General features: G+C 41.3%; 1 protein-coding gene across 2 annotated transcripts in view; it reads left to right on the top strand.

Annotated features, from left to right (window-relative positions):
• Window positions 1–1,899: 1,899 nt before the first annotated feature.
• The window catches only part of LOC120050486 (E3 ubiquitin-protein ligase Midline-1-like), a 30,684-nt gene continuing 10,215 nt past the window's right edge, over window positions 1,900–22,368 (top strand). Inside the window, exons 1-2 of one of the 2 annotated variants that reach the window (XM_038997073.1) lie at window positions 1,900–2,517; window positions 20,679–20,774. In XM_038997073.1, the coding sequence (XP_038853001.1) occupies window positions 1,918–2,517; window positions 20,679–20,774 (696 nt within the window). In that variant the 5' untranslated portion in view covers window positions 1,900–1,917. Of the gene's footprint in view, window positions 2,632–20,678; window positions 20,775–22,368 lie in introns of both variants that reach the window. The other variant, XM_038997071.1, reaches the window with a different exon arrangement.

The following is a 22,368-nucleotide window of genomic DNA, read 5'->3' as shown; positions in this document are numbered from 1 at the left end:
TCAAATCTAATTGTATTGGTCACATACACATGTTCAGCAGATGTTACTGCGGGTGTAGCGAAGTGCTTGTGTTTCTAGCTCCGACAGTGCAGTAATATCTAACAAGTAATATCTAACAGTTTCACAACATATACACACAAATCGAACTAAAGGAATGGAATTAAGAATATATAAATATATGGACAAGCACTGTCAGAGTGGCATAGACGAAGATACAGTAGAGTAGAATAGAATACATGAGATGAGTAACGTAAAATATGTAAACATTATTAAAGTGACTAGTATTGCATTTATTAAAGTTCTTACTTGCTTTGGACTTTTACCAGAGGAATATATTCAGCTCTTTCATGGTTTATCTAGTGTTATTAGGTTGAGGGCAGACACTTTGACATGCCCTCGCATACTTTAATGGCGTACACCGAAGTCAAGGGACCGATTTCGTCGCTGAGTTCAGGGAAACGATTGGGTCACTGCAGTTGTCTCTGTGATAGCGAAGTCATTGTTACTACGGTGCGTGCTAAATTGATTCATTCAGTTCTGTATCAGTTCAATTAATGTAGGCAAGTTTGGTGTTTCAAAACTTGTGACTTATTACACAATGTATGATCCTTAATAATGAATGTGTTTGGTCACTACAGCTTCTGTCCGATGCCCGAAGGTTTAAGCATTCTGCAGTTGACATTCAGTGAACTCACTGTCCCTGATCAGAGGAATTCAGAGACGATTCCATACCAAATAAGAAGATGTGTGTCTGTCACAGTTCCAGGGGTTAGGGGAGTGGCGTTGCTTAGCAATCTAGTCCCACTTGGAACTAGGTCAGAGAGATGTATAGTACCGTATTTGCTGTACACACAAGTACAGAAAACAGTGACATCTGTTGAAAATGCTGCACTCAGGGACATCCCTGGAAAAACGGCTTCATTAGAGGAAGGATTATTCTCTGACTTTGAAGGGTTATTCACTTATTGACACGAGACTTTGAAGAAGGGTTCAAATTGAACCGTTCAATTACATCAGGTCAGCATTAACATTGTCAAGTAAAATCACATAATGGTTTTGGGTAGCTGTAAAATCATTACATTTCCTGGTAGACAGGTCCTGCTTCCTGTGCTCTGCTCAGCATCAGTTTATTGAAAATTATTTGCCCCTTGCTGCACTCAGCCAACCTGAAGTCTGAGGGTACATTTTCACTGCCGCAGGATTGAGAGACGGGCATGGCGTCGGAAGAGTATTGTCACCGGTCACCTCAGACAATGGCATGAGTGTTTAGTTGACCTGTCTAGACAGCATTGTGGGGGAGCACATTTCAGTTCTCTGTTCTGATGAGTGATTATCTGCATTCAGCATCAATTGGGGATTAAATAACCCACCTGGAGGCCTACAAAAATGATATACAAATGTATATTGCCAAATGTATTGAGTTGTGTAACCAGGTTTCCAGGTAGAAGTGAAAAACATCCCTCCTTATTGGTTTTGACAAGGGTTCTGAATCACCGTCAGTCAGTGTGTTACAGCTTGCCATTACCGAGACAGATGTTTAACATAAATTGTACTCCTGTCCTCTGTTTATTAACATTAGACAATTAAGACAAATAAATAAAGGAAACACAAAATAACAGAAGAGACTTTTGCTTTGTTATTTCTATGACCTCAGCTTTTTCAGCATCACCCATATATTGTGGATATTTTAAACAATACAAGCTCTGATAGGTCAATACTCTACGTTTTTGTTGAATTCATTTTCATTGAAGTACGGAATCTGATGACAATGGAAATGATCTGTCAACTTTAGATAATCATTCACGTGTATTTATCTGAACGGTTCATTTCATCCCAAACTCTTCTGTCCACCTCTCCAGATAGCTGAGCAGTTAACCTGGATTTCGCTGACACCGCGCCTGAGTTCTGCTTGAGAGGATGGAAGCGCTGGAGTCAGAGCTGACTTGCCCAATCTGCCTCGAGCTCTTTGAGGACCCGCTGCTCCTGCCCTGCGCCCACAGCCTGTGCTTCGGCTGCGCCCATCGCATACTGATATCCCACTGCGCCTCCAACGAGCCCGTCCAGTCCATCGGAGCATTCCAGTGCCCCACCTGCCGCTATGTCATCTCTCTCAGTCCGCAGCGTGGCCTAGAAGGACTGAAACGCAACGTCACCCTCCAGAACATCATCGACCGCGTCCAGAGGGCCGCCTCCTCCGGCCCCCTGGCCCTGTTGCCCCACAGCGGGCCCAACTCCCCTAGCGAGGACGCCGGGCGATTTGCCCTGGCCTTGGTCCCTGCCTCCACCGCCATGACCAGCCCCGGGACGCCGCCCAGCCACGTGCAGTGCCAGTTCTGCGAGCAGGACCCGCCGCAGGATGCCGTCAAGACGTGCGTGACGTGCGAGGTGTCATACTGCGACGAGTGCCTGCGCGCCACGCACCCCAACAAGAAGCCCTTCACGGGCCACCGTCTGATCGAGCCCATGTCGGACTGCCACCTGCGGGGGCTGCAGTGCCTGGAGCACGAGGAGGAGAAAGTGAACATGTATTGCGTCACCGATGAACAGCTCATCTGCTCTCTGTGCAAACTGGTGGGAAGACACCGAGACCACCAGGTGGCGGCCTTGAGCGACCGCTACGAGAAACTCAAGGTAAGGGATGACTTTTTGAATGAATGCATGAACCTGGTCGCTATGCTCTGCTGGTGGACATGTTGTTTCCAGGAGGGGAGGCATCAGAACTCTGTGGATAATGTGTGTGACGGGGTAAAGAATTAAAAGCGAGAGGTGAGGAGCTGCGGAAAGCTGTGTGTGAAGTGAAAAGAGTGAGAAAGTGAGATGCCTTATTGTGCACTCGTAATCGTAGGTGTGACTTTGTAAGTGCAATGTTGTGGTGAAGAAATACAGCTACTATATTTTGTTTTGAGTGCACTATAATCCTCACTAACCATGTAGCCTAGATTTCCAACAAAAATGATGTTATCATCATCATTAGCGGAGCGTCCTAATCATACAATTAGTACAAGTACTGCACCGCCCCAAAATGCCAAGAGGGTCTCTCTGCATGTCTCCTGTGCAGGCAGTGTGAAAATAGGGGCTCATTAATGACGGGGAAGATGGCTGCCTCCAGAAGGTTGAGGTTAAACAGTGGTAATCGCTCTGTTTGGTGGGGGTTGGTTTAATTGAGTGTGACTGGTAGGTGGTGTTAGAGGCTGTTAGGGAGGGCCCATTGGGAGATGGCCTGGTATTACCCCCTCTCCGCAGGACAAATTAAGACCAGAGTTTGATTTGTGAGAAGGCCATATGTGATCACTGATTTTCAGTTTGGCATCTTTTGCAATCTGGTCCATCTCTCATGTGTACGTTAAGGGGTCTAGAAAAGTCTTCTGATTACAGAAGTAACACATGAAGTCCAAATTGTAACTATTATCAGTGCTTAATTTGTAAATTAAGGTTCTGAAACAAAATGTGAGCGCGAGAGGGGGGGCTCTGACCTGGGGGGCTCTGAGCTACCGGACTGCGTTATAAAACAAACCGTTTTATAATAAAGCATTGCATGCATATCATCGTATTTGCCTAGTAGAGCAGTAGAGTAGAGGCACTTACAGAAGTTGCACAAATGGGGACATTTTTTGTAGCCTAGGGTCTGGGAAAAATGTGTCCTTTTATAAAAACATTTCATGCAATTCTACGTCATTTTAAGTGACTGGTGACTTTAGCAGAATATTTTTTAATTCAGCACAAATTATAGAAATTACAGGCTACTTTGACACCGACAAATTGATAATCTGAGATTAATAAAAACGACTTTGTCTTGAATCCATCCAAATGCCTAGGCAGTAGGTGTGTGGAGACACACAAAGGCTGCGTTTATACAGGCAGCCCAAATCTGATCATTTTTTTCACTAATTGGTCTTTGACCAATCAGATCAACTCTGAAAAAGATCTGATGTGATTGGTCAAAAGACCAATTAGTGGAAAAAATATCACAGCCTTATTGTACAATATGAGGACGAAATTATAATCCTAAAAAAGCTTTCCACTTTCACTGACTCACCCAATGATCCACAGCTCACTCACCAGTCATGGACAATGAGCTGGTGTCAACAGCCTATCTCTCTATTGTTTTACTTTGTAAACAATGCTGTTCACTCAACAGGCCTATTTGGAAGTTGATCAAATATGTTGGTATCCTACAGACAGATTCTCTTTTCAGCAGGAACCAATTACTTTACAAAACATATGTTTTCCTGCAAATGTATTTGAAATATTGCGAAAGGTCTGTTTTGGCTGCATGCTATTCGCTGACTGATTTGCAGCGTGTTCCTGAGGCCAAGCCTTGTGATTGGGCTACACACAATCCACTGATATGCTATTTATTTTAAATAAGCTATTGATCTTCTGTGGCTAAATTATAGACGTATTCCTAGTGTAGTATTCTGAATTATTTCATTTATTTCTGAACAGACAGACAGCAGTAATTCTATTCTTTAGCAAATGTATTATTTCAATTTCTCAGGGGTGCTGCAGCACCTCCAGCACCGTCCAGCACCCATGCAGCACCTCCAGCACCCTTCCCGTGGCTATGATTCTAAAAGGAAGTAAATGACGAAGTGCAACGCTGGAGAGGCGATAGTTGCAGGCTCATGTCCGTCAGAGCAAGAGAGACGGGGAGAGATCATAGAAAATGAATATCATTCTAGTTCTGTGAGTGATTCAAGAGTACTTCTCTCTTCACAGCAACGGCTACAATTATCTGCCCCCTATAAAAGGTATCTTTTAATTAGAATTTTTACATTGCGAACGGTAGGCTACCGCATACTGGCAAAACTGAAAGGTGCCGGATCCTATTCCGGCAGGATCTGGGCCAAATTAAGCACTGACTATTATGTTCAGTGTGTATTGCAAACAGTGAAAAAAAATGGTCATGCCACGAGAGGTAGGCTACCGGATCCTTGCAAAACTGAGAGGTGCTGGATCCTATTCAGGCAAGATCCAGCTCAAATGAAGCACTGGCTTTTTGATTTTCAAGGAGATGAACCATTGACGGAGGGTGTTTTATTCTACACTACAGTGTCTTTCTGCCTCACTTCTATATTATGCATGCATTATGACAGACAGATGCATTCATATTAAGGTCAGTGGATCTCCCAATTAGTACACGGAATACTGTCATAGTGGTATACATGCATTTCTCATGGATCTTCTGCGCTTAAAAGGCATTGCACATTGCACAAATGAGCAAACCAGAGGATACACAGTCATGTAAGAATGCAAGGGCCGGTTACCGTTCTGCCGCCCTAGGTGAGTCCAAAAAATGCTGCCCCCCGCAAAACTAGAATGGGTACCTGGATGCATGATTATAGACTTGCTCTGAGGCTTTGGGGTTCTTGGTTATAACATGGAGATAATTCATGATGCAGTGACAACGCAATACCACATGTAGGCACTGCAATTGTAAAATAAACACATTTCGACCTACTGTAGAGGAAGAACGTGCTGATGTATGTCCAGTGAAGTAAAATTTGTTTTCGGAGTAATATTCTCAGTGTTGAGAATCCTTTACATTTTCCAATTTGAATCCAGTAACAATTAAGCAACGGAATGCAAACATGAGCGTTTCTTAAGTCCAGGTAGTCCATCCTTGTAAGGGTAGGCGAAGCTCGGATGTAGGTCACTACTACCGGAACCCTTTGCACCACACCATATAAAATTCATACACTATTGATTTGATTTTTAAGCTTTGCTCATGAAAGAAAACATTAAGGATCATTAAAAGTGTACTAATATTAGGCGGAGCTGCCTAGCGATTGAAGGGAAATTACTGTCCTATGATTGCCGCATTTTCAGTGGTGGCAGTGGGCCTGTGTGAAGGGGCTAGGTCGTTGTGGCTACACCCTTTCCTTTTGGGAGATAAAATGACCATTTCACGGAAACGTACAGAGAGAGGAAATGGTTCAAAATATCATCGGAGATCCATGGATCTGGGTCATAGAGGAAGCTCTGATCTAACAATGCAGAATGATGATAAACTTGTAGTAGCTAAGCAAAGACCTTTGACTGTCCTCTGTCTTCCTCCCCTTCCCAATGGCACAGCTCCTGGCTTGGCCACAACTCATCACTTTACTCAGCCCCAGTACAACTTCTTCCTCCACGCACTGGAGTAATCGAGTCTTACTGTTACACTGTCATGACCCTTTGTCTACAGCCTTGCCTCTGATCTACGACTGGCCATGCAGATGACTTTGTGTCTCAAAGGTCTAGGCCAAGGGACTGCCCAGAGACAACACAAGCATTGACAAGTGTTATCATGTACAGTTTGCTATGCAGCATTATGGCTTGCATTTGGCACAACTGGCAGAGTAGTGTCAGGAGAAACGTTACGTTTATCATGAACATATAGTGATATAAATGATTTTGTATACATTTGATGTCAACAAAACTAATGGCACAAAATCACATGGATCCTGCAACTTTCCCACATGGTGTACACATGAAGGCCTGGAGTCCATTAAGTGACAGTAAATAGCTCAAAATTGCTTGCCTTTCTCCATAAACAAAATCACTGTGTTTATATCAGACAGAAACAGCTTGGGAAAACGAAACAGGAGAAACGGAGAACTGAGGGAGATGAAGAGAAAGTTGACACACCTATAGGTGCGGAGAACGTAATGGCACACAAACTAATACTGAGACAAGATACACAAGCAAGACAGACACATTAATAATAAAGCAAATTGTGAATTGGCAACATCAGAGAAGTTGATATACAGTCTATGGCTGTCACAACATTCTGTATCCTCTGCTCAACAACCAACAAGATCTTACGGTCTCACTTCAGTATTCAACGTTTGTACAGGGGGGACAAATGTCAAAACTCGACAGCTGTGTTTAGGTATTCATTCCGACTGGTTAAGGTAAAGGTTTTAGGGTTAACCCTGTGAGACCCAAGCATAGGCCTCTGATTATCGGTTAGGGTTATTTATTTTTTTACTTAAAGTTTGTAGAACAATTTTGCTGAAAGTTGCATAAATGTAAAATCTTTAGGAAGAATTTGTGTTAATTAAGAAAAATGTAAAATTCTATAAAAAACACATAAAAATGTATCAAAAGCATTGACGTGCTGGCGCATGTCCTGTGGGTCCTGGGGTATGATCTTTGACCCTTTGTAACTTTCTCACTCATCATTATTGATGATTCATTCATGATTATCCGTAATCATGTTAGCATCCACATTAATGTAGAATTGTTTCGAAACATGTTCTATTCTCATTTACAATGTAAGGGAGTCCAAAATGACACAAAACGTTAATTACCATATAATTCTATTTCTAATTTTTTAACTTTTATTTCACCTTTATTTAACCAGGCAGGCTAGTTGAGAACAAGTTCTCATTTACAACTGCGACCTGGCCAAGAATAAAGCAAAGCAGCTCGACACATACAACAACACAGAGTTACACATGGAATAAAGAAACATACAGTCAACAATACAGTAGAAAAAAATCTATATACAGTGTGTGAAAATGAGGTAAGATAAGGGAGGCAAGGCAATAAATAGGCCATGGTGGCGAAGTAATTACAAAATACCAATTAAACACTGGCGTGAATGATGTGCAGAAGATGAATGTGCAAGTAGAGATACTGGGGTGCAAAGGAGCAAGATAAATAAATAAATACAGTATGGGCATGAGGGTAGTTGGATGGGCTATATTACAGGTGCAGTAATCTGTGAGCTGCTCTGACTGCTGGTGCTTAAAGCTAGTGAGGGAGATATGAGTCTCCAGCTTCAGTGATTTTTGCAGTTCGTTCCAGTCATTGGCAGCAGAGAACTGGAAGGAAAGGCGGCCAAAGGAGGAATTGGCTTTGGGGGTGACTAGTGAGATATACCTGCTGGAGCGCATGCTACAGGTGGGTGCTGATATGGTGACCAGTGAGCTGAGATAAGGCGGGGCTTTACCTAGCAGAGACTTGTAGATGACCTGGAGCCAGTGGGTTTGGCGACGACTATGAAGCGAAGGCCAGCCAACGAGAGCATACAGGTCACAATGGTGGGTAGTATATGGGGCTTAGGTGACAAAACAGATGGCACTGTGATAGACTGCATCCAATTTGTTGAGTAGAGTGTTGGAGGCTATTTTGTAAATGACATCGCCGAAGTCGAGGATCGGTAGGATGGTCAGTTTTACGAGGGTATGTTTGGCAGCATGAGTGAATGATGCTTTGTTGCGAAATAGGAAGCCAATTCTAGATTTAATTTTGGATTGGAGATGCTTGATGTGAGTCTGGAAGGAGAGTTTACAGTCTAACCAGACACCTAGGTATTTGTAGTTGTCCACATATTCTAAATCAGAACCGTCAAGAATAGTGATGCTATTCGGGTGGTCGGGTGCGGGCAGCGATTGGTTGAAGAGCATGCATTTAGTTTTACTTGCATTTATGAGCAGTTGGAGGCAACGGAAGGAGAGTTGTATGGCATTGAAGCTCGTCTGGAGGTTAACAGTGTCCAAAGAAGGGCCAGAAGTATACAGAATGGTGTCGTCTGCGTAGAGGTGGATCAGAGAGTCACCAGCAGCAAGAGCGACATCATTGATGTATAGAGAGAAGAGATTCGGCCCGAGAATTGAACCCTGTGGCATCCCCATAGAGACTGCCAGAGGTCCAGACAACAGGCCCTCCGATTTGACACACTGAACTCTATCAGAGAAGTAAATACGGCTGCACAGTAATGTTTCTTATCGATGGTGGTTATGATATCGTTTAGGACCTTGGGCATAAAATAATCTGAAACACAACCAAAATGAACTGCAAATGCATCCAATACATTTGTAGAGTCACAAGCTTGACGTAGTCATTGCGTGCTAGGAATATGGGACCAAATACTCAACTTTTGATTACTTTATTTATAAGAATCTTTAGGGAAGTCAATCATTTTGACACCTACCTTTTTGAGTGAAAAGAAATACTACTTGTTAAACAAAATCTCTTTCTCTGAGCAATTGGGTTAGTATAAAATAATATAATTTCCCTTTTTTTGCATACAGTTTAGCTCAGTATTTTTATTATTTATTTCATACAGTCATTATTGCTCATCTTTATCAAGGATGTTAATCATTTCGGACCCTGAGCATCTAAAATGAAGTCTTTGTCACGCCCTGACCTTAGAGAGCCTTTTTCTTTCTCTATTTGGTTAGGTCAGGGTGTGATTTGGGTGGGCATTCTCTGTTTTCTGTTCCTTTGTTTTGGCCGAGGGTGGTTCCCAATCAGAGGCAGCTGTCTATCGTTGTCTCTGATTGGGGATCATACTTAAGCAGCCCTTTTTCCCACCATCAGGTTGTGGGATCTTGTTTTCTGTTTAGTGTTTCTGCCTGACAGAACTGTGCGCTTTCGTTTTCACGTTTGTTATTTTGTTTGAGTGTTTTTGAAATAAAAGAATCATGAACACTTACCACGCTGCGCCTTGGCCCACTCTTCATACCACCAACGAGAGCCGTTACAGTCTTATTGTCTGAAATAGCAAAATGCATCAAATTGATCTATCCACCAAAATTTATTTTGCTATCAAAAAAGGTATTTTTGTGGATTTTCTATGTATGAAGAACAGCTAACTTACATTTAGTAATATTTGGTTGTCCTGTTTTAACTTGAAGAGAACCTCCTGTCTTACCTCTTTACCATAAAATGAATGATCATCAATGGCAGTTTTTTGACCTCATAGTTCTTTTATTTTTATTTTTAAGATATACATTTTTATTATTTTCATATGTAGAGGCAATTTCAATGTTACTCTTATTTGGTTGTCTATGTCTTGTCTATCAACATATGAAGAGTTTCATTCAAAACGCTATAATGTATATCCACCTCACTCTCAAATAACTAGTACTGCTAGTCTTTACACAGTCAAATGTGACACACATGCTGGAAATGAGTCCCACAGTGCCCTCGGCAGGGGAATTCTGTAACATCTTTTTTTTTATAAAGAACTGTGCAAATTATACATTGGTGACATCAATATTTATTATCCAGAGCGTATTCATGTTGAGATACCAAGGTGAGACAACCATACATCACAGTCAAATATACACGATACGAACATTCCATTCCAGCTAAACAATGGATATATAGCTTTTAGACATGTAAAATCTATGAATTAAACATCTGAGAACAGCAAAATGTTGCACACACATGACGTTTCTCATAATGAAGCACTCATTTCTGATGATAAAACACAAATGCAAAAAATATGTGTATATTGCGTTTTGGAACAAAACTCTTCATATGAATGTGGCCTTTTGTCTCAGTTTTGCAACCCTTTAACACTTTAAGCACAAAAATGAATTTTTACAACAATTTCAAAAACACTTCTAGCCCTGGTTCAGAATTATTATATACATTACCAGTCAAAGGTTTTGACACACCTACTCAGTGAAGGGTTTTCATTTATTTTTGCTATTTTCTACATTGTAGAATAATAGTGAAGACATCACAACTATGAAATAACACATATGGAATCATGTAGTAACCAAATAAAGTGCTAAATACAAAGTTGCCACCCTTTGCCTTGATGACAGCTTTGCACAACCACACATCCGTTCACGTACTCTGTGTCTCACAAAGACACGGTGGTTGGAACCAAGAATCTTACATTTGTACTCATCAGACTAAAGGACAGATTTCCACCGATCTAATGTCCATTGCTCGTGTTCCGTGGCCGAAGCAAGTCTCTTTTTATTATTGGTGTCCTTTAGTACTACTACTACTAAAGGACACCAATAATAAGGAATTCAATCATGAAGGCCTGATTCACGCAGTCTCCTCTGAACAGTTGATGTTGAGATGTGTCTGTTACTTGAACTCAGTGAAGCATTTATTTGGGCTGCAATCTAAGGTGCAGTTAACTCCAATGAACTTATCCTCTGCAGCAGAGGTAACTCTGGTTCTTCCTTTCCTGTGGCGGTCCTCATGAGCGGCAGTTTCATCATAGCGCTTGATAGTTTTTGCGACTGCATTTGAAGAAACTTTCAAAGTTCTTGACATTTTCGTTATCGACTGACCTTCATGTCTTAAAGGAATGAAGTCCTGTCATTTCTCTTTGCTTATTTGAGCTGTTCTTTCCATAATATGGACTTGGTCTTTTACCAAAAAGGGCTATCTTCTGTATACCACCCCTACCTTGTCACAACACAACTGATTGGCTCAAAGTTATTACAAAGTAAATCAATTCCACAAATTAACTTTTAACAAGGCACACCTGTTAATTGAAATGCATTCCAGGTGACTACCTCATGAAGCTGGTTGAGAGAATGCCATGAGTGTGCAACGATGTCATCAGGGCAAAGGGTGACTACTTTGAAGAATCTGAAATATAAAATATATTTTGAGTTGTTTAACACTTTTTTGGTTACTACATGATTTCATATGTCTTATTTCATAGTTTGATGTCTTCGCTATTAATACAATGTAGAAAATTGAAAAAAATAAGAAAAACTTCTGAATGAGTAGGTGTTCTCAAACTTGTAGGTTCCAAACTCTGTTTTAGACGATACTGACATTATGACCAAAATTATTCTATTTACACTTTGTAGTAGGTGTGTCCAAACTTTTGACTGGTACTGTATATATACACATAATCACTACATCTTAGAGAACACAGGAAAAAATGGCTCAAGTCATGTACTTGCATTGATGGCTACCAACATATGCTTTTGTAGGGGGACCTTTGTAGTCTCAGTCGAGTGGACAGGTCTCTAATGTTTCAGAGGCTACTAATGCCAAAGTAATCATACTGACACGCAACAAATGCTACTAAGCGATAAATATGAGTCTAAGGAAATGCATATAGTGTTTGACATAATTTTTTAGTTTAGGATCTTTATATGATGCGATATAGGTAGCGTTGCATTTTTGCAACTGTGGGTCTAAAAGGGATAAAACAGAAAAAAACGTAATGGTTAAGTTTAGGCATTAATTCCGACTGTTTAAGGTAAGGGTTAAGGTTTGGGATAGGGTTAAAACATACAAAATACAAAAGAGTGCCTAGCACTGGGGTTCAAACCTCGATCCTCGGAGCCGTAGCTTGTGGTTCAAGCCCTTCCTCTATCCTAATCCACAACGCCCTATCAAGCCGCGAGCCTACTAGATGGTAATAGGTGCTCACATTGCCCCTAGTGGATGGTATCCAAGGCATCTCCCGACGTCCTGGGAACCTGGACAAACGTTGAAAACTGAAGTGGATCTGGTGTGACCTGGCTGCAACAACAGCGCTAGAGGGAGTTGTGATGTGTGATGACCCGGTAGACATTTTTCAGAGGATTAGACTGCTTGTTCAGGGACACCCGGACACAGAGTGAGCAGGAAAACAACGTCCCACCTGCCTATGTGGAAAGAGACAGTGGTGTAGCAACAGTATAGGATAATCGGTCTACTCCCATGACATCACTGCCTGAGGCTAACTATGTCTAACATCACTGCATGTCAGTCAATACCACACTCAGTGAGTTAACACAGGTATAAAACATGCTTCTTGTTGTTATTCTGAACAGACGCCTGCTGCTCAGAGATGTTTGGTATTGTGTTATGTAATATTGGGGAATGGGCACTGACATGATAGGACATGTAGTTCTCGGGGACCATTGTCTGCTAGCTTTTGTTCTTGTTTCAGATCAGTGTCTGACCAGCAAATCAAGGTATGTGCTTGCAGGTAATTAAATGCCAGGCAAAGCACAACAACCAGCCTAGTTGCCCTCGTATAGAGGATGCAGAAGAAGTTATGTCACACGCCGTTTGATCAGTGACCTTGTTTACAGTATAAAAGGTACAGGACCTGACGCACCATAGCAATGATTCATTCATTTTACTCAGGGGTGTGAAGAGGGTAGGCCTCCTAGGACTCACGCATCTTAGGGGGATGCTTTAGGAGGATGCTCACTTCGGACTATGGGAGAAGGAGAAAAGGGCAAAGTGGTGATCCTGGTACTCCTGAGTCACGCCGTTCACAAAGGCAAACATTGGAGTAGGAATTGACACCCCAATAGGTTCATACTTACAAATATATAAAAATGGTGTTATTTCCAAGCCACACATACATTATAGGTTGACCTTTGCATTAAGATAAAAACAGCCTTGCCTGTCCTCAGCTCTCTTTATGCTATGATAGTGTCAAAGAAATAGTGTTTTGGATGCATTTGGTGTTTCCTCCAATATTGACCAAATACTTATTTTCCACCATAATTTGCAAATAAATTCATAAAAAATCCTACAATGTGATTTTCTGGATTTTTTTTCTCATTTTGTCTGTCATAGTTGAAGTGTACCTATGATGAAAATTACAGGCCTCTCTCGTCTTTTTAAGTGGGAGAACTTGCACAATTGGTGGCTGACTAAATACTTTTTTGCCCCACTGTAGATATGATCAGATATTGAATAGTAAACGTTTTTCCCTCATAGTAAAGGGTTCTTACAGGGATCTTGGAAGGTCAAGTTGAAAGAAGCCATTGAAAGCTTGGTTAGTGGTAGCTTTCTCTTGATCACATACAGATGTTGAAGGAAAGACGTTTGGAATGTATTTCCTTTGTAGAACTCCCTGCAACTGCCTTCAATGTCATCTGACCACACTCAGGAGTAGCCCACTTTTTTTTTTATAGAACTGTATTTAAATCTCAAAAGTTTCCATATACCCTTCCACTAATGACCAGGGATTTCTTCCAGTTTGGAATGTTAACAACTGAAATGTGGCTAGTGATATTCCGCAATGAAGAGAACTAGTGCATTTGGTAAATGGATACAGTAGGCTGTCATTTCATATACTACATTATCTCCTGCTGAGAGAACATTCAAAATAGAAACTGACTATAAAGATGTAGGTATTCCATCCGTTTTATTGGCATTTTGGTTTTTAAAAACAAACACTTTGAAATATCTATAAATAGGACAATTGCATTGAGTTTAAGTTCAACCATGTTTTGAATTTTTTATTTATTTCACCTTTATTTTTCCAGGTAAGCTAGTTGAGAACAAGTTCTCATTTACAACTGCGACCTGAGCAAGATAAAGCAAAGCAGTGCGACACAAACAACAACACAGAGTTACACATGGAATAAACAAGCGTACAGTCAATAACACAATAGAAAAAAAGAACGTCTATATACAGTGTGTGCAAATGGCGTGAGGAGGTAAGGCAATAAATAGGCCATGGTAGCGAAGTAATTACAATTTAGCAAATTAACACTGGAGTGATAGATGAGCAGATGGTGATGTGGAAGTAGAAATACTGGTGTGCAAAAGAGCAGAAAAGTAAATTAAAAACAATATGGAATGGGGTAGGTAGATTGGGTGGGCTTTGTACAGATGGGCTATGTACAGCTGCAGCGATCGGTTAGCTGCTCAGATAGCTGATGTTTAAAGTTGGTCATTGGCAGCAGAGAACTGGAAGGAAAGGTGGCCAAAGTAGGAATTGGCTTTGGGGATGACCATTGAGCTATACCTGCTGGAGCGCGTGCTATGGGTGGGTGTTGTTATCATGACCAGTGAGCTGAGATAAGGTGGAGCTTTACCTAGCATAGACTTATAGATGACCTGGAGCCAGTGGGTCTGGCGACGAATATGTAGCAAGGGCCAGCCGACTAGAGCATACAGGTCGCAGTGGTGGGTGGTATAAGGGGCTTTGGTGACAAAACGGATGGCACTGTGATAGACTGCATCCAGTTTGTTGAGTAGAGTATTGGAGGCTATTTTGTAAATGACATCGCCGAAGTCGAGGATCGGTAGAATGGTCAGTTTTACGAGGGTATGTTTTGCGGCGTGAGTGAAGGATGCTTTGTTGCGAAATAGGAAGCCAATTCTAGATGTAATTTTGGATTGGAGATGTTTAATATGAGTCTGGAAGGAGAGTTTACAGTCTAGCCAGACACCTAGGTATTTGTAGTTGTCCACATATTTTAAGTCAGAACCGTCCAGAGTAGTGATGCTAGTCGGGCGAGCGGGTGCGGGCAGTGAACGGTTGAAAAGCATGCATTTGGTTTTACTAGCGTTTAAGAGCAGTTGGAGGCCACGGAGGGAGTGTTGTATGGCATTGAAGCTCGTCTGGAGGTTTGTTAACACAGTGTCCAAAGAAGGGCCAGATGTATACAGAATGGTGTCATCTGCATGGAGGTGGATCAGGGAATCACCCGCAGCAAGAGCGACATCGTTGATATATACAGAGAAAAGAGTCGGCCCGAGAATTGAACCATGTGGTACCCCCATAGAGACTGCCAGAGGTCCGGACAACAGGCCCTCCAATTTGACACACTGAACTCTGTCTGAGAAGTAGTTGGTTTCTCAAATGACTGCCTCGCCTGGTTCACCAAGGCTGTTGAGTCTGCCGATAAGAATACGGTGATTTGAAATTCATGGCTTAAAAACAAAGTGTCCATGAATGCCGATGACTCAAGTTTTATGTTAAGTCCGCAAGCTAGAGCCCTGCAATGTCTCATCGATAACTTTTCTGTACTCTCTGGACTAAAACCTAATTATGATAAGTGTACAATATTACGTATTGGATCCTTAAAAAATACAACTTTTACATGACCTTGTAGTTTACCTATAAAATGGGCTGATGGTGAAGTAGACATACTCGGTATTCATATTACAAAATATATAAATAAGCTCTCCACAATGAATTTCAATAGAAAACTTGTAAAAATAGACAAGATCCTGCAACCATGGAGAGGTAAATACCTGTCTATTTATGGAAAAATTGCCCTGATTAACTCCTTAGTCATATCTCAGTTTACTCACTTACTTATGGCACTGCCTACTCCTGATGATTCGTTTTTAAAATCATACGAGCAAAAAGTATAATAATGAATATGAATTGGTTGGGTTGAGATTATTAAATGTAAAAGCACTAAACCTCTCTAAAAGCTTCACTCATTCAAAAGTTTTATTTGAACCCTAAATGGTTCTCAAGTAGATTAATAAGAAAAGCTCATCCATTGCTTAAAAATTGCCTTTTTGCCTTTGTGCAGATTGCCATGTCTCATTTTCGATTAGTTGAAAATGATACTTTTGTCAAAGTATCTGTCTTTTTCAAACAAGCATTGCAGAGCTGGCTACAATTTCAATTTCATCCCCCTGAAAAGATAGAACAAATATTACAACAAATATTATGGCTGAACTCAAATGTGCTGGTTGATAAAATACCTGTATTTATGGGAAAGATGTTTGAAAAGGGTATTTTGTTCTTAAATTATGTTGTAAATTGTAATGGTAGAGTTATGTCCTTCATGGAGTTATCAGAATTGTACGGGAAGGTCTGCTCAATCCAAGAGTACAACCAATTGATTACAGCATTGCCCCAAAAATGGAGGAGGCGGGAGGCAGCTGGAGGAGGTAGGGAACTGGTCTGTCTGCCAAATATAAAGGATCAAAACTGGCGGAGGAATAAAAATAGGAAAGTATACCAGTTTCATTTGAGGACGAGGATGTTGACAACTGTGCCATACAGATTGCAAAATAGTTGGGAAGAGATTTTTGATGTACCGATTCCATGGTACAGGAGTTGATATATAAAACAACGCAAGATTCAAGACTTTGTGCTTTTCAGCTAAAATTATTATATAGAATTCCTGCCACCAACAAAATGTTGAATATTTGGGGCATAAAATCATCGAAGCTCTGCAGATTTTGTTGTGAGGATACAGAATCAATAGACAATTACTTTTGGTATTACCCTCAGGTAGCCAGTTTCTGGTCTCAGGTTCAGGAATGGCTGAAAATGCATAGCATTGATCTAAAATTGACCCTAGAAATAGTACTGTTAGGAGATCTGGAGAGACCGGGTCAGTCAATTACTAATATACTAATACTCTTAGTAAAAGTATTTATCTTTAACACGCAATCGATTAGATAGATTGAAATTGTACGTTAAACATCATAGCATAGTTGAAAGATATGTGTTGCATAGAAACACGAAGTGGGTGGCCAGCAGAGATAGATGGGATGGGCTGAGGGAAGCTGAGGGTTGGTATGTAGAAATGGAGACAAGTGGGAGTGGAGTTGATGTGTGAGGGGAGAGAATGATGGTCAAAAGATAAAGGGAAAAAAAGTCTAAAGAAAACCTAATAAAAGTACATTTGAATCACACTAAGTGGCAGTGTTTTTACAACTAATGCCGGTTTGCCTGAGGCTGATGCCGTGCAGGTGTTTGTACACATGCACATACACACACTCTCATTCAAATAAACACATACAAGAACACACACATACATGTAATAGTGCCAGACATGCACACAAACATATAAAGTAGGCATTGCTGTTATGATTTCAGTTGTCCTTGATGTACTTTGTTTTAAATTTAGTATTTTTTAATATATTTTTTTGCATTGTTGTTTGCTGTTTTCTTCTGTCTTTTCCATTTTTCTCTTTAGTTCATTCTCTTGGTTGTTGGTGCATTGGGGGGGTTCTTGGGGGTGGGGAATAGAATTTTAAAAAAAATCTTGTTTTTTTAATTCCGGGGGGGACTGTGGGAGGGGTCTCGAATGGTTGAGGGACAGCTATTGGGGAACTGTGGGGGGATCTTGGAGGGTTCGGGTTTCACAAGATTGTGATCATGAAAAAGAAAACTATGACATATATTTTATATCAATGTCATGCACACGCACACTCACACATAAGGATGGCTCTGTTGAGGAAAGACTGATACATATTTGATAGTGTCTTGTTTGTCCTTCATGTTCTAATACTTTAATGTTACCCTTTCCTTTTTTTTGTTTTTTTGTTGTTGTTGTAATAAATAATAAAAAATAAAAAATAAAAAAAAGAATACAGTGATTGACAGAGTCGAAAGCCTTGGCCAGGTCGATGAAGACGGCTGCACAGTACTGTTTTATCGACAGTACTGTCTTTTATCTGTCTATTATGATATTGTTTATTAACTTGAGCGTGGCTGAGGTGCACCCATGACCAGCTCGAAAACCATATTGCACAGCGGAGAAGGTACGGTGGGATTCTAAATGGTCAGTGATCTGTTTATTAACTTGGCTTTCGAAGACTTTAGAAAGGCAGGGCAGGATGGATATAGGTCTATAACAGTTTGGGTCTAGAGTGTCACCCCCTTTGAAGAGGGGAATGACTGCGGCAGCTTTCCAATCTTTAGGGATCTGCGGCGATTCTAAAGAGAGGTTGAACAGACTGGTAATAGGGGTTGCAACAATGGCGGCGGATCATTTTAGAAAGAGAGGGTCCAGATTGTCTAGCCCAGCTGATTTGTACGGGTCCAGGTTTTGCAGCTCTTTCAGAACATCTGCTATCTGGATTTGGGTGAAGGAGAAGCTGGGGAGGCTTGGTCAAGTAGCTGCGGGGGGTGCGGAGCTGTTGGCAGGGGTTGGGGTAGCCAGGAGGAAAGCATGGCCAGCCGTAGAAAAATGCTTATTGAAATTCTTGATTATTGTGGATTTATCAGTGGTGACAGTGTTTCCTAGCCTCAGTGCAGTGGGCAGCTGGGAGGAGGTGCTCTTATTCTCCATGGACTTTACAGTGTCCCAAAACTTTTGGGAGTTAGAGCTACAGGATGCAAATTTCTGTTTGAAAAAGCTAGCCTTTGCTTTCCTGACTGACTGCGTGTATTGGTTCCTGACTTCCCTGAAAAGTTGCATATCGCGGGGACTATTCGATGCAAGTGCAGTCCGCCACGGGATGTTTTTGTGCTGGTCGAGGGCAGTCAGGTCTGGAGTGAACCAAGGGCTATATCTGTTCTTAGTTCTACATTTTTTGAAAGGGGCATGCTTATTTAAGATGGTGAGGAAATTACTTTTAAAGAACGACCAGGCATCCTCGACTGATGGGATGAGGTCAATATCCTTCCAGGATACCCAGGCCAGGTCAATAAGAAAGGCCTGCTCGCAGAAGTGTTTTAGGGAGCGTTTGACAGTGATGAGGGGTGGTCGTTTGACCGCAGACCCATAGCGGATGCAGGCAATGAGGCAGTGATCACTGAGATCCTGATTGAAAACAGCAGAGGTGTATTTGGAGGGCGAGTTGGTCAGGATAATATCTATGAGGGTGCCCATGTTTACGGATTTAGGGTTGTACCTGGTGGGTTCCTTGATAATTTGTGTGAGATTGAGGGCATCTAGCTTAGATTGTAGGACTGCCGGGGTGTTAAGCATATGCCAGTTTAGGTCACCTAACAGAACGAACTCTGAAGATGTGTCTCCTGCCTAATATGAGTCTTTCCTTTTACCACCATAGACATTTCTTTACTCCATACAGACAAATGTCTTTCAACAGAGGTCTTATCCACATGATTTATCTCTCAGTGAATCTCATTTACTCTATCAACACATTTACAGACAACAGGCTTGGATCACCCCAACATTGTCATACATTATTTATTGTCCAGTAGTTTCAAGATATGTAACAGATGCTTCTTTCACATTTCTTCTGATACTCTGATTTATTCTGAGCTCCTACTAGGTGAATAAGAAGAAAATACATAATAAATATCCTCCTCAACCCAGAGCTTGTATCCACTTTAAACTCAGTGAGTTGAGACTATGGGCTATAAATACATGAGATCAAGAGTAATTTCTCCTGACCCTAATACAAATTTACAACAGGGACAATTTTAATTAATCTTCTCAGGAATGTGGGGGACAAATTCCATTGTATTAATGTCAATTTCAATCGGCCATTAGATTGAACACGCCGAGGAGAACATAATGGAGGGAGTCACATGGGGCATACTGTTTGACCCCTTAGTTGGTGACTGAACTACGGTTTTGGTTTCCAGTGATACCTATTCAATATGTCCGTTCAAGCAAGAAGACACGCTAGTAGTCCTTGTAGTATTGCTGTTCTCCTCCATGGGTGAAGTTATTTTTACACCCCCGTTGATCATGCCATCCCCTATGGTCCTTAATGTGTTTTTTTTTTGTATGTCATCGTCGTATTAAGGCCATCCATTAGACTGGTAAGCCCCCCCACCCTTATTCTCCTGCTTGGCTCGTCTGTTGTTTACGCTGTTTACCCATGGGGCAACTCCATTTAATCCCTACTGAACATCACATTGTGGCTTAATATGGTCGGTTTGGCAATAATATGATAGAACGATGAAATAAAGAAGACAGGTTTTTTCTAGACAGAATAGGAAGGGGGAAAAGGGGAAAAACGTCAGGAAGAACAGCTTACATAAAGACTCTTTGATAGGTAGATGGGCTGTCAGAGGAGCTTTTGATGCTTCATTTGCCGATCGGGGGGGGTTTATGCATGACGTTTTTTTCCCCGGAGTGGCTCAGGCTCTGGCTCAGGCTCTGCCAGTAGTGTTAAGCTGTGAGTCCTGCTCAGAGACTGACTGACCGGGATGAGGCGGTATCGGGACGAGGGACAGGGGCAGCGCCCGGAGGTTCGTGTCCAAATTGTCCAAAAGTGAATGTGACAACTGTGGATGAGATTTAGGAAGGGGAAGGAGGGAGGAGGAGGAGATGTGGGAGGACGAGAGGGAGGAGGAGGAAGATGCTTCTCCGTTTTGGCTTTATGATTTTGCTCTCTCTAAAACAGAAATGTCGGACCTCTGACACCTTTTGATCAGCTTGGTTTTGTGTTTATTTTCTCTTGAAAGTATGGTAGGTTGCTTTTCAGGCTTGTTCGTAAGAAAAACAAGGACAATAACTGTTGTTTTCTCTTCTGTCTTCAATAGTCATTTTCTCTTTCTTTTGCAGCAAGCGTTGGATTCCAACCTGAGTCATTTGGTCAAGAGGAACAATGAGTTGGAGGGGTTGATGGGAAAGTTGATCCAAACCTGTCAACATGTAGAGGTGAGCGCTCTGTCACTGACCATGCTATGAGTTCAGAAATGCGTGCATGTGCAAGAGGCATACTGTAGTCAGTTAGTGTAGTGCATGTGGTGCAAGCCCAATTAACTGTACAGTATGTCGTTCACCTCAGTGAAAACCACAAACTTAGTAGATTTTTGTATTGATGTAAAATTTCAAATTTCAAATGATGGTTTCCCTGACATGATTATGCTAATGTTGCCATGTAATCATGGAGTAGTTTATGTGGCAACAGATGCTCCTGTCTCCGCTTGAGTTTGCTCATCTGAATTTGTACATAGAATCATGTTCTCGAATTTCAAAATGCACAATGTTTCCCTGATATGTAGGCTACTAATCACTGAGTTGTCAAGCAACACATTATAAAAATGTATTATAATATATACATGTCCAATTTTTAAATGTGCCCATGTGCAATACAATCAGATTTTTTCCTGATGTATCTATACTGAGACAAAAGATTGGTTGTGCCACTTCTTTAATGAAGGTTCTTCTGGATTAAGACTTTCTGACCATAGTCACTTGTTCTAAATTAGAAGTGCCTGAGAGGAAAGAGTCACAGCCCCATGGTGGAAGGGTGGGCTAGGAAATGAAAATGACATGGCCTGAATGTTTATGACTTATACTCTAAGCAGAGATTGTACTATGTCTCCATGGCCACTGTGACCAGTACACTAAAAGGGTGGTAACATTTGAGGACAGGCCGCAGGTCCACTTTGGTAATTTCATTTAGCCTTTTAAAATCCACAAACCTGGTCCTTTCAAAATGGATGTATTTAAAACTGCTTTGGGAACGGGGGCAGTATTGAGTAGCTTGGATGAATAAGGTGCCCAGAGTAAACTGCCTGCTACTCAGGCCCAAAAGCTAGAATATGCATATAATTAGTATATTTGGATAGAAAACAATCTGACGTTTCTGAAACTGTTTGAATTGTGTCTGTGAGTATAACAGAACTCATATGGCAGGCAAAAACCTGAGAAAAAATCCAACCAGGAAGTGCGAAATCTGAGGTTTGTAGGTTTTCAAGTCTTTGCCTATCCAATATACAGTGTCTATGGGGTCATATTGCACTTCCTAAGGCTTCCACTAGATGCCAACAGTCTTTAGAACCTTGTTTCAGGCTTCTACTGTGAACGGGGAGAGAATAAGAGGTCTGGCAGAATGCCATGAGCTAAGTCAGGAGCGAGGCTGTGAGAGTGAGCTCTGTTCCTTTTCATTTCTAAAGACAAAGGAATAGTCCGTTTGAAACATTATTGAAGATTTATGATAAAAACATCCTAAAGACTGATTCTATATTTCGTTTGACATATTTCTACGAACTGTAATATAACTTTTTTGACTTTTCGTCTGAACGAATTGCGCATTTGGATTACTGGGCTAAACTCGCAAACAAAAAGGAGGTATTTGGACATAAATGATGGACTTTATCGAACAAAACAAACATTTATTGTGGAACTGGGATTCCTGAGAGTGCATTCCGATGAAGATCATCAAAGATAAGTGAATATTTATAATGCTATTTCTGAGTTTTGTGACACCTCTCCTTCTTTGGAAAATGGCTGTATGTTTGTCTGT

Source organism: Salvelinus namaycush, chromosome 7, assembly GCF_016432855.1.
Source record: "Salvelinus namaycush isolate Seneca chromosome 7, SaNama_1.0, whole genome shotgun sequence".
NCBI lineage: Eukaryota > Metazoa > Chordata > Actinopteri > Salmoniformes > Salmonidae > Salvelinus > Salvelinus namaycush.
The sequence above is the reverse complement of the archived record's forward strand: the minus strand, read 5'-3'. Positions and strand labels throughout refer to the sequence as shown.